At 36.7% G+C, this 13795-nt stretch overlaps 1 protein-coding gene across 4 annotated transcripts in view; it reads left to right on the top strand.

Annotated features, from left to right (window-relative positions):
• TUT4 (terminal uridylyl transferase 4) overlaps positions 1 to 13795 on the top strand; it is a 109480-nt gene that overhangs the window by 89867 nt on the left and 5818 nt on the right. For 2 of the 4 annotated variants that reach the window (XM_042951303.1, XM_042951304.1), the window contains exons 26-29: positions 6138 to 6253; positions 7175 to 7398; positions 8157 to 8257; positions 11243 to 11690. In XM_042951303.1, coding sequence (XP_042807237.1) covers positions 6138 to 6253; positions 7175 to 7398; positions 8157 to 8257; positions 11243 to 11690 — 889 coding nt within the window. The remainder of the gene's footprint in view (positions 1 to 6137; positions 6254 to 7174; positions 7399 to 8156; positions 8258 to 11242; positions 11691 to 13795) is intronic. The other 2 variants (XM_042951306.1, XM_042951305.1) reach the window with 2 other exon arrangements.

Here is a 13795-nt window from a genome sequence, read left to right as displayed (position 1 = left end):
GCTGAGGCTTCTGCCCTAATTTTGGTGTAGCCCTGGTAAGCTGAATTTGATGGCATGGAACTGAGAGGATTCCTTTTACCTGAACTGGGTGGCATAGTGTTTCCCATTCTTCTTGGTCTCATTCTGTTTTTTTGCTTGCTTTCTAATGGGAGGAGGTCTAAGTTTCACAGAAACTTCCAAGAGAAGCAATCTCAAGAGAGAAGAAACTGTGTCTCTACTGTTGCCTAATTAATATCCTCAATCTTGTTCAGTACAATTTCCACTCTCTTTTTTTGGGATATAGGGTAAGAAAAGTAGAAAAGTCTAGAGCTTTATTCCCTTGGAGCATTTTTTTTCCCTACCTTTCGGGGGGTGATAATAATTATAATGGAGAGAAATAAAATAACAGTAAAATTTGAAATGACACAAAAGTTGTATAAGAACAAAAATGTCAAACAAACGGAAAATCCAACAATAATTTTACTAACATACTCATTAAAATAGCAATAAGAGCACAGTCAGATCAGAACAAATCTGATGATGCACTTATAAAACATTTTACCTGAATATTGTGGGAATTCCAATTGTTAGTGTGTGTATATACATATATATACATGCATGTGTTCCATAGAACCTAGCAGTTTCATGTTGTCAGACTTTTTAGTAGAATATTAAATTAGAATACTTAGTAAACTGGAAATGTGCTAACTTTAGTCTATGAATATAAGATTTTAGTAACTCATAATAACTCAGTATGTTATAAGCAGTTCTAACAGATATCAGTCTTTGGTCTTGAATATCATTTGGTATAAAAGCCAAATATCGGTTTGGGGCCTATCAGAAGTCTGGGCCTATGAGTTGGCTAACCGTTTTTTGATCAAATTTTTCCTTTTTAAAAGTTAATATATAGTATTCTATGGCTTGTGTATTCTAGTCTGTTCTCCTTTAACAGGCATTTAGATTGTTTTCATTATATCAGTGTTACAACTGATGCTATTAAAAAATACCCTTGTTAAATAGTCTTTCATGCTTATACTTGCCATAGTAAAATTTATTCTTTCAATGCATATTTATTGAATTCCTACTTGTACTGATTTCTCTGCTATGTACTGACAAGGCTTATAAGTATACAAAATAGATGTGTTTCATTCTTACACTAATGAAAATGAAGACAAGTATATTTTCTATTCACCTTTTTCACTTACGTATTCCCACTTCAACTATTCTACATCATCAGGTCCTTTACTATACTGACCCATTTTCTCCCATTCTGTCAGCTATCTTCTGTCTTCATTTTTCTTCCTATTCAAGTTAGATTTCCTGGTCTGTTCTCTTGCATATACTTTCTTTATTTTTCCTTTTTTTTTTTTTTTTTTTAAACTTAAATTTTAGTTAACATATAGTGCAAATGTTGGTTTCAGGAGTAGAATTTAGTGATTCATCACTTACATATGCTTATCACAACAAGTGCCCTCCTGAATATCCATCACCCATCTAGCCCATTTCTCACCCACCTTCCTCCATCAATCCTCAGTTTGTTCTTTATTATTAAGAGTCTCTTATGGTTTGTTTCCCTTTCTCCTCTCCCCCCATTTTTATATGTTCATCTGTTCTGTTTCTTAAATTCCATGTATGGGTGAAATCATATGGTATTTGTCTTTCTCTGACTTATTTCACTTTGCATAATGCATTCTAGCTCCATCCACATTACAGGTGGCAAGATTTCATTCATTTTGATGGCTGAGTAATATTCCATTATATGTATGTATGTGTGTGTGTGTATACACACACACACACCCCACATCTTTATTCATCAGTTGATGGACATTTGGGCTTTCTCCATATGTCCATATCTCCATTTGGGCTATTGTTGACAGTGCTGTGCCATATACTTTAATTAAAAAAATTTGTTATTTTATTTGAGAGAGCAAGAGAAAGCATGTGCAAGCAGGGGGGAGAGAGAGAATCTCAAGCAGGCTCCATGCTCAGGGAAGAGCCTGACACAGGGCTCAATCCCACAACCCTGGGATCATGACCTGAGCCAAAATCAAGAGTTGGACACTCAGTTGACTGAGCCACCTAGGTGCCCCAATGTGGCCTACATTTTCAATTCCTTTGCACCATTGTCCTCTTTTGCACCGTTTTTTTTCGTTTTTGTTTATTTTTTTGTTTTGTTTTGTTAAGAGAGAGAGAGCACAGGCAAGGGAAGAGGGGTAGAGGGAGAGAGAGAGAATCTCAAGCAGGCTCCATGCTCAGGGAAGAGCCTGACATGGGGCTCAGTCCCAAACCTGGAATCATGACCTGAGCCAAAAGCAAGAGTTGAACGCTCAACTGACTGAGCTACCCAGGCCTTCCTTTCTTTTGCACCCTTATGTGTTCAGCCTTACATGAATTCACTCATCCACCATCTGTCTGTGCTTGGGCAGCTAAGCACTATGGAAAAAAGCCATAAAGCTAGGTGGTTTTATTTATATAGTACAACTATAAATTAATGTTTACTGGCCTAAATTAGACTTTCAGTACCATGTGACATTCTTACTACATTAAAAAAAAATTTTTTTTAATGTTTATTTATTTTTGAGAGAGAGTGACAGAGCATGAGCAGGGAAGGGACAGAGAAAGAGGGAATCACAGAATCCAAGGCAGGCTCTAGGCTCTGAGCTGTTAGCACAGAGCCCGATGCGCAGCTTGAACTCACAGACTGCAAGATCACGACCTGAGCCAAAGTTGGACATTTAACCAACTGAACCATCCAGGCGCCCCTACATTTTTTAAAAGTATATTTATTTATTTTGAGACAGTGGGAGGGGCAGAGAGAGAGGGATGGATAATCCCAAGCAGGCTCTGCAATGGTAGTGCAGAGCCTGATGTGGGGCTCGATCCCATTACCATGAGATCATGAACTGAGCCGAAACCAAGAGTTAGACACTTAACTGAGCCACCCAGGTGCTCCTCTTATTACATTTCTTTAGTTACCTATATCTCCTATTTGATAAAAACTAATTCAGGTCTTATTTTACTCAAAATTCAATACCTGTTGTGTTTTGTCCACCCTTTCACCTCTGCCCTTCTTATGCTTAGAAGTTTTCCCTCAGAGACAAAGATAGTATCAGACCAATATTCCTTCAAGTTTCTGTAAACCTATAAATCTGCCTGCATCTGCAGATACATTTTTTTTTAAAATGTTCATTTATTTTTGAGAGAGAGAGAGAGCACAAACAGGGGAGGGGCAGAGAGAGAGGGGAACAGAGGGGCTCTGTTATGATAGCAGCAAGCCCTATGTGGGGCTTGAACTCAACCAACCATGAGATCATGACCTGAGCTGAAGTCGGACATTCAACTGACTGAGCCATCCAGGTGCCCCACAGATACATTTTCTTTATCAGAGACTAGTCCTTCATTTGCATTCTTGTTCCATTTGTTAGTCCCTTTACCTTGAATCTTTAGTCTCTTCATCTGTGAAAAACATTTTCAAAGATGAAATACATAAAACATAGTTACAGATTAGCATTAAGAGATGAGCATTTACTATTGATTTTAATGATAGGGAACACTAATTTTGAACCTCAGGCAAAATGTCTCCCCCAGAAAGAATTACTTTCTTCAATTAGTAAACTTCTATTACAAAAAAAACAAAAAAACTCCGTTATTAGTAGTAGTATATTTTGAAATTCTTCAATAAAAATTTAGTGGAAATTTGCTTTCTCTCTTGTTAAGAGAGAAGGTACATAATACCTTCAATTTTGTCACAACACCTAAAATATTTACTCGCTGGTACAGGAAAAGTTTGCTGACCCTCAGGTGTAAGCCACCTTAACTGGGATCGGGGAATGGAGCAACGTGGATTAGAGATTCAGGAATAAAGTGGTTACAACTGGTGATTAATTAAAGGTGATGGGTGAAGGAGACCAAGTTCAGGATGATTCCTAGGTTTCTGCATTAAGCAACTGGGTGAACTGACATAGGCTTTCATTTTGTCTTGGAAGAAAATATGATGATGAAGATTTTAATTAGGGACATTGGTTTCATCAATAATAACTGAAGAATTCTTTTATCTGTTTTTTAAAATGCAGCTTTATTGATATAATTCATATACTCTATAATTCACTGATATACAGTGAACAGTTAATTCACTGGTTTATAGTTTATTCACAGGATTGTGCAGCCTTCACCACAATCCAATTTAGAACATTTTGTTTTTCTCTCAAGGAAACCCCTATCCCCACTCCTGTTTTTACTCCTACCCCTCAAAACCATCAATCTATTTTTTTTGTCTCTGTAGATTTGACTGTGTGGACATTTTGTATGAATGGAATCATATGTGGAGCCTTTTGTGACTGGCTTCTTTCATTTGGGCTAATGTTCTCAGGGTTTGTTCATGTATCAGTACTTCATTCCTTTTTATGGTTGAATGGTATTCCATTATATGGATATATCAGATTTTATTTATTCATCACCTGTGTTGGACATTTGAGTTGTTTCTACTTCTTGGATATTATGAGTAATGCTGTGAATATTTGTGCACAAATTTTCATGCGGATGTATGTTTTCTTTTGGTTATATATCTAACAGAATTGCTGGGTCATTTTGATAAATTTATTTTTAACTTCCTGAGGTGCTGCAAAACTTTTTTTTTTAATGTTTTATTTATTTTTGAAAGAGAGAGACAGAGTATGAGCAGGGGAGGGTCAGAGAGAGAGGGAGACACAGAATCTGAAGAAGGCTGTGGGCTGTGAGCTGTCAGCACAGAGCCCGACACGGGGCTCAAACTCGTGAACCATGAGGTCATGACCTGAGCCAAAGTCGGACGCTCAACTGACTGAGCACTACCCAGGCGCCCTGCTGCCAAACTTTTTTAAAGTAGCTGTGTTATTTTATATTCCCACTAGCAATATATGTGGGTTCCATTTCATCCATATCCATTTTCTTTTTATGATAGCCATCCTAGTAAGTGTGTCTCTTTTATATCTGACTTTAAATAGGTTTGAAGATTGCTGTATGGACATATTCCCTTGCCTTCCAGAGATGTGGGTACTGTTAGGACATACTAGTCTTTGTGATATTGCAAAACAAAACTGAGCTAAAGCTTAGAAGAATAAGCCAGGTGCTAGGATGAAGGAAAAATGATTTGGGAAAATGATTTGCTTCGTATTGGTTCTCTACCTTCTCTTTAGGTATACCCTGCTTGCATAATAAATGTTACATGTTCTTGAGATGTTATAAGAAAATCCAATCATATTTTAAATAAACCAGAGGATTGCTTTATTTGCATAGAGCTTTTTGTAAAGAGCATAGTTTTTTTCTAGAAGTAGCCTGGTAAGGCAGAAAATATGAGATTTGTAGTCAGGCTTAGCTTTAAATCCTGCTTACTTATCAGCTTTTTTTACTTTGGGCAAATGACTTGAACTCTCTGAGCCTCCATTTCCTCATCTATAAAATGAGGATTAAAATAGTATCTATTTTAGGGACACCTGGGTGGCTTAGTCAGTTGAACTCCTGACTTTGGTTCAGGTCATCATCCCGCAGTTCATGAGTTCAAGCACCACGTCAGGCTCACTGCTGTCAGCCTGTCAGTGCAGATCCCGCTTCAGATCCTCTGTCCCTCTCTCTGCCCCTCCTCCACTTGTGCTCTCTCAAAAATAAATTTGGAAAATACTATCTACTTTATTGAAATATTATGGAAAGATGCCACAAATGAATGAGGAAATAATGTGGATATAAAGTGATTAGTACTGTTTGCAGCTGTGATATTGATGATAATTTTTAATCTTATTTTCGTATCATGATTTTAGTTATCGTGAAATATTTGTTGATATTTATTTCCTTTTTTAAAGTTTATTTATTTTGAGAGAGAGAGAGAGAGAGAGAGAGTGTGTGTGTGTGTGTGTGTGTGTGTGTGTGTGTGTGTGTGTGTGTAGGGGAGAGGCAGAGAACTAGAGAGAATCCCAAGCACTGTCCGTATAGAGCCTGATACAGGGCTTGATCTTACGACCATGAGATCATGACCTGACCCAAGATCAAGAGTCGGATGCTTTACTGACTGAGCCACCCAAGTGGCTATTCCCTTTTTTTAAAACCACTTTTACATCTTGGTCTTATTTCCATTTGGATTCCAAAATTCATAGTTTTTTTCTAGCAAACTTTTATTTTCTCCCTAGGAGTACTTCTTTGATTCCAGAGTATTAACAGATGGAGAACTGGCTCCCAATGACCGATGCTGTCGTGTGTGTGGAAAAATAGGCCACTACATGAAAGACTGCCCTAAAAGGAGAAGGTTGGCAAAATGATTATATATTGACATTACAGGGAAAATAAATGTGAGGCCAATTGTAGCTATAACTGTGTTCATATATGTTTAAGTGAGAAAGTTCAGGGCTTAAATTGGACGTTGGGTAAATGTATATTGGAGTGGAATTTTGTTAATAGAGTGAGATTTATTTGTGGTACAATGGTATCTTAAAATACTCGTTTGTTCATTTATTCATTAATTCATTGTGGCTTTGTGTTTCTTTCTTTTTTTTTTTAATTGAAGAAGGATTTATTGATACCTTCTTTATTGGAAACTGTGCTAGGAGTCAAGAAAAAAAAGAGACATGGGGTTCTCACCTCACAGTAATGCAAACCAATAATTATAATATATAATTAACTAAATCTTTGAGGTATCTACTGTGAGGTATACCTATATAATACATACTTTGAGGAATATTTATTCTCTCTACCCCCTGAGGATATATTTATGAAATATACTTTCCTGTATTTAATAGGCCAAGAAAATCCCTTCTGTAGGAATCAAGTCCTGCCTAATATAAAGATCTTAGAACTTGTCAGACAGAATGAACTCCTAGGTTGCATCAGTGCTATTTACTGATTGTTAAATGAGAAGATGCTTTCTCTAAGCGTCTACTTCTTACTCTGTAAAATGGAGTTAATAAATACCAGCCTCTGTTTGATTGTTATAAGATTAAAATTCAATACTAAAAATTTTTTCTAATTTGATAATGTATTATAAAACTACTAGAATACCCAGTTGCTGCCATATGAGTAGATGTGCTTTAAATATGAGTTCTTTTGCCTTAAAAAAGATGCATGAAACCATGAGCATGTTAATCCCTTTATTATGAGACTCTTGTATAGTTTAGTTTGTTCTGTGATTCACTCAGTTTACAAGTCCCTAGCCCCACATTATTGGTATCAGCAGTTTACTGTTTAGACTAAAGAAGAAAGACAGTGAAGAAGAGAAGGATGGGAATGAAGAGGAGAAAGACTCCCGAGATCTTCTTGATCCCCGAGACCTCCATGACACTCGAGAGTTTAGAGACCCCAGAGACCTCAGATGCTTCATATGTGGAGATGCTGGACATGTACGAAGGGAGTGCCCAGAGGTCAAGCTGGCCCGTCAGAGGAATAGCAGTGTGGCTGGTAAATAGAACAAGCCAAAAATAGTTTCTGGTAGAAATAAGGTCATTTGTGTTGATAACATTTTTAATGTATTTATTGTTTTGAAAGAGAGATAGTATATGTGTGCACGAGCAGGGAGAGGAAGAGAGAATATCTTAAGCAGGCTCCATGCCCAGGGTGGAGACAGACTTAGGGCTTGCTCTCACAACGTGAGATCATGATCTGAGCTGAAAGCAAGAGTTGGTTGCTTAACTGACTGAGCCACCCAGGTGCCCTGCAGAAGGTATTTTCTGAAATATATTGTCTCCTTTAGAAAAGCAGTATTTGTCTTTTTGTCCTTCTTTCTATTCCCAGTTTTTTTTTTTTAAGTTTGTTTATTTTTGAGACAGAAGAGTGTGTGCATGCACACGTGTACACTTGGGAGAGGGACAGAGAGGGAGATAAAGAATCCCAAGTAGGCTCTGTGCTGTCAGCACGGAGCCTGATGCGGGACTCGAACTCATGAACCTCATCATGACCCGAACCGAAATCAAGAGTCGGAAGCTTAATCAGCTGAGCCACCCAGGCGTCCTCCACAGCATATTTATTTAGTGATTTACAAGATTAAAAAATGACTTTAATGAAAATGTTGTTACAAGTCCTTCACATGCATAATCATAGTTTAAAAGTTGATAAAATCTAAGATTTGAGACTCTTTAACAGAGAAAGGGAGTTTATTGATTGTCATTTCTCTGCTGTTTTCTTTATCTGTTGATTTTCTTTCTGATGTCTTCTCTTAGCAGCCCAGTTGGTCCGCAACCTCGTAAATGCCCAACAAGTGGCTGGTTCAGCCCAGCAACAGGGTGATCAGTCCGTAAGGACTAGACAGTCCTCAGAATGTGTAAGTACTGAACCTGCAAATGGATTAGTCTTGGCAGGAAGATAGTACTATCTTTGATGGGTGATAGGGTTGATCTTTCAGACTTCAAATACAATCATCCAGATTACTTGGTGCTTTGTAGTGGTATTCTTGCTAGTCATCTGAGGTGGAATGAGCATTACTTTTGGAGTGATGTATATCTGGGTTTGTATCTATGGGCCAGCTACTTAACTTCAGTGACTCTGCCTTCTTATTTGTAAAGTAAGATAACAACTACTAATATGTTTGTTGGTAGATTAAAATAAGGTAATGACTTTGAGGTTCTAGGCTTTGCCTAGTGGAAAAATATCAGCAACATTTATAAAAATAGACACAAAAATTGAGATGTGTTGGGGTTTAATACTGTTAAGGCAGTACATGCATGGTATTGCACTTGCTTGAAGCTTTTATGTGTCTTCTCATAGCTAATTTGAATACCTAGTGAAATATATCCTGTGAAAGCAGAATATTGGAGTTCAGATTCACAAGTTTCATATTTGCTGAGTTGCTTTTTACCTTTATGTAAATCTGTATTCATCTTGCACTTCTTAAATTAATTAATTCAATACCAGTCGAATGTTTGTTTATTCTAAATGTGACATTATGTTTTGGTTTGTCACAATCCTTTGGGCGGCCATGTGAAGTGGAAGGTGTTAGTATGATCAAATTTTACAAATTGGGAAGCTGAGAATAAGAGAAACTAAAAGATTCAAACCTAGGTCTGTGTAGCTTCAAAGCTGTTAACTATTAAACATGCTAAATCTGATATCTGTGTTTTAGAAAAAAATCTTTAAGAATTTTTTTAAGGTTTATTTATTTTGAGAGAGACATAGAATGAGCAGGAGAGGGGCAGAGAGAGAGAGATTGATTGATTCTCAAGCAGGCTCTGCAGACAGTGCAGAGCCTCATGCAGGGCTCAGACTCACAAAAGGTGAGATCATGACCTGACCCGAAACCGGGGGTCGGAGGCTTAACTGAGCCACCCAGGCACCCACTAGAAAAAAATTCCAAGAGTATATGAAGATCAATATAGGGAGAGATTGGGAACATTAAGCAGCCCACTATCCTCACCTATAGTATTTGCGTACCTACTATGGGTCTGACATTTTCATAAATGTTACATAACAGCAGTAATATTAGCTAACATTGTTGAGTGCTATGTACTGTATATATGCTTTTTTCTATTTATTCCTGTAAAATATTAGAAAAGTACAGAAAATAATAAACATTCATGTAGTACCACCAGACTTTAATAAGTCTTAACATTTTGTTATCTTTGATTTATTAAAAAATTACCCATAGTCAACAATCCCTATGCATTCGTATTGGATCTTAAAACCTTCCTACCATCCCTTCCTAGCTACTAAAATGTATCTACTATCCTTAATTTGGTGTTTATATTTCCACATGTATTTTAATTAAACTACACAAAAACCTATGAGGTAGATTCAGTTCATTATTTATACATTACAGGTAAAAAACCCAGATTTAAGTTTTTTGCCTGAGGTCAAAACACACTTGTAAATTGAACTTGAACCCTCAGGCTCTGTCTTCAAAACCTACGCTCTAACCACTTTCCTGTGCTGCTTCTACTTCTACCCTTTGCTTCCAACACTCACTTTTCTGTTACCTGATATTTGGATAAGAGCCTAATGGACACTGCTGTTCTGATGTCTCACAAAGCACTTTAACTTCAAAATGTCTGGAATGTAACATTTTTCTCCAAATCCCTAGACTGGCCTCTTCTTGCTCCTGTGTTCTCCATCTCATTGAATGATCCTATTCTCTGGTTTCCAGAACTACTCCTCTCCCTCAATTCACACATCCAAATCAGTCACCAAATCCTGTTGTTTCTACCTGTAAAAAAGAGCTCACAGCCATTTGTTTCCCTGTCCCTATTTTGTAGCCTAGCTTACCATCATCTCAGGACTATTTATTGTAGCAGCCTTTTAATCAGTCTCATTAGTGTTTTTTCCCCCCTAATATTTTCTGTTTCATTCCTGTTAAGCCAGAATAATTTTTCTAAAACACATATTGATGGTGTTCCTGACCCACTTAAAACCCTTTGGTCATTTTCCAGTGCCCTCAGGATAAAGTCTTAACTACAAGGGCTGTAGTACCCTTCATTATCTTGCCCCTCATTGGTTCTTCAACCTCAAATCTGCCGTTCCCCTGCCTTTGTACTCCAGTAATATTAAACTTATTTCACAATCCCATTACTTAAAAAAGCCAGGTGTTCATGAGCCTAAAGACCTTCAGTCATGTTGTTTTCTCTGCTCAAAACACTCTTTCCTTCCCCTTATCCCTATTCTCTTTTATCAGACTGAGTTCTATTACCCTTGAGTCTCAGCTTCCTTTGGGATGCTCTCCTTGATTTCCACTTTCATTCATCTTTCTCTCTTCCCAAGTACTTTTAGGTGTTCCTGCTTTGGGATTTCCTTATACACTATACATTATACATTCTTTATCATAGTAATCATTTTAATTTATTTGGATTGCTTGTGTAATCTTAATGTGCTCTTCTTCCTTTTCCCCATAAACTTTAAGTTCCATGAGGGCATATATGTTAGTGTTGTATTTTTAACACCTAAAACAATGCCCAGACGTAATCAACACTTGTTGAGGGACTGAATCAAAGTGGCTGTGAGATATTTAGATATAAGTTTCTAGTTACAGTTGGAAATGTGGGTTCTGCATGACGGGAATGACGTCTGTGGTCTTTTTTCTTTGGATAGTAAAAGGGTTTATAGGGTAGTACATATGTCAGAGAGGGTTTGAGGATCTTGAAGAAAATTCTATTTTCATGTAAAATGAGGCTCTATTATTGTTTATTATACACATTATAGAGTTCTGTTTATAATGTTCTAATGAAATAACTCCATAATTTTGTATTTTGATTATCTCTGCTTTTATAATAGTAAGATGTTTTAAAATTAATTTTAAAATGTTATCTTTTTCTCTTTGCAGTCTGATTCACCATCGTATTCTCCTCAGCCCCAACCATTTCCACAGAACTCATCCCAGTCAGCTGCCATTACCCAGTCTCCATCCCAGCCAGGATCCCAACCCAAGCTTGGCCCACCTCAGCAGGGAGCCCAGCCCCCACATCAGGTCCAGATGCCTATGTATAACTTTCCCCAGTCACCACCAGCTCAGTATTCTCCCATGCACAATATGGGACTGTTGCCAATGCACCCTCTCCAGATCCCTGCCCCGTCCTGGCCTATTCACGGCCCAGTGATCCACTCTGCACCAGGCAGTGCCCCCAGCAATATTGGCCTGAACGATCCCAGCATCATCTTTGCACAGCCTGCTGCCAGACCTGTGGCGATCCCTAACTCCTCTCATGATGGACACTGGCCTCGTACTGTGGCTCCAAATTCCCTGGTGAACAATGGTACAGTGGGAAATTCGGGTAACCCTTCCTTTTCTTCTTTTGTATATGTCTGTAGAAAGGTTGGGTGGTTGGTTTTATTGGTTGAACTGGGGGAAATAAAAGTGAGGAAATATTTACAGAGGGGCAAGTATAGGATTAGATACAGTATATGGGCTATGGATTCAGACTGCCTAGATTTGAATCCTGGCTCTGCCATTTATTATGTGGGATTAGGCAGTTGCTTAATCTCTTTATGCATTGATTTCATCTGTAAAATAAGGATATTAATAGCATCTAACTCACAGGGATGTTGTGAATATTAAATGAGGTGATATACATAAATGTCACTTATTTTATGATTATTTTATTTTATTATATATATAATTTTTAATATATGAAATTTATTGTCAAATTGGTTTCCATACAACACCCAGTGCTCATCCCAAAAGATGCCCTCTTCAATACCCATCACCTACCCTCCCTCCCACCCCCCCATCAACCCTCAGTTTGTCCTCAGTTTTTAAGAGTCAACTTTATGATTATTTTAAAGTTTCACTGCAATCCTGCTTGGTGCATTGCTAGCACTCATTTTATAATTTAGGAAATTGTAGGGTTAAGTAACTTACTATCATGCTCTTGTAGTTAATCATAGTAGATCCAAGTTTTAGATCAATTTCTTTCTTCAAAACTTTGTTCTTTGCCCTAGTAAGAAACAATTCTTACTAATAAGTAAGGAGCAATTCTTTAAAAAGCTATTACTAGCACTTTGTAGCATTAAAAACTACTAGTTTTTTCTGATATGTAAGTAATACATTTTCATTATAGAACATTTGAAAAATAAAAGATAATCCATAATCTTAATTCCTAGACATAATTGCCAAGTAATACTTAGGTGTGTTACCATCCATTTTTTAAATATTTGCATAATTAAAAATACATATACCATAAATCTTGTTTAATATTCAACGTTTTAGTTGATTATATTTTTATTTTAAAAACTTTTTTGAAATGTACACAGAAAGAGGGAGTTTTAAAGTAGGACGAGCACCCTGTTACCCAGCTTTTAACAGTTACCAATATTTGCTATTCTTTGACCCCTTTACCTCATTTAAAAAATTCTTTTGGCTTTAGTATTTAATCAAATCTCAGACATTGGATCAAATTTCCTTATAAACCTGTTTGTATCTCTTTAAAAAAAAAATCACAAGACCATTACCATACCCCGTATCACCTAATACCTGTTCATTTTTATTCTTTTTCTAAAATTACTGTTATTGTTGATTTATTTGAATCAGGATTCAAACAAAGCCTTTACATTATAAGTGTATGCTTATTTTATTTCTTAAGTCTCCTTTAACATGTAATACTTTCTCTTCACTATTTTTCCCCCATATAAACTGTTTATTAAAGAAACTGTAGAACTTCTTATATTCTGATGTTGGCTGAATTGTATCTTTGTGGCATTATTTAACATGTACCTCTGTCCCCATATTTCCTATAAATTGGAAGTTAGGTCCAGAAGCTGGATTAGATTCAGGTTATTTTTGTTGGCAAGAATTTATCTCTTGATTGGTCCTGTATGTTTCTTGTTCCCTCACTTCAAAAAGAACTTACTCTCGCTGTTCCTCTTTTAGTGATCTAAGATTGATCAATGAGTTAGGTGATATCAGTGTGTTCTGTCCATTATGAAGCGTCCCATTAATTTTTACATAATAGTTTTAGCTGTTACTGATAATTATTTCTGATAATTGCTATTTTACTAGGGGTTGTAAAATGATCATTTTCTATTTACTGCTTGTGATTCTTCTATAAAGAACTTTTTCTTATTAACTACTTGATTATCCTGAAATATAGGAAAAGACTAAAAGCTTGATTCTTTCCCTTTATCAATTTTCACAAGTATTTTAGTACTTTTTATACAAAAATATGCTATTGCTTAGAGTACCATGATGGAAGAAGTACCTCTGCTCTCTTTTGTAACAATACATATAATGTATTTTGCTGAGCAGAAATGTCAAAGTATGGGAACTCATTCAGATTTCCAAGATCAAAGTATATGTGGCATATATGACCATTCTTTTTTTTTTTTTTTTAATTTATTTTGAGAGAGAATGAGTGCAAATGGGGAGGGGCACAGAGAGGGG

Source organism: Panthera leo, chromosome C1, assembly GCF_018350215.1.
Source record: "Panthera leo isolate Ple1 chromosome C1, P.leo_Ple1_pat1.1, whole genome shotgun sequence".
NCBI lineage: Eukaryota > Metazoa > Chordata > Mammalia > Carnivora > Felidae > Panthera > Panthera leo.
Note: the sequence above shows the minus strand (reverse complement) of the source record. Positions and strands in the feature narration are given on the sequence as shown.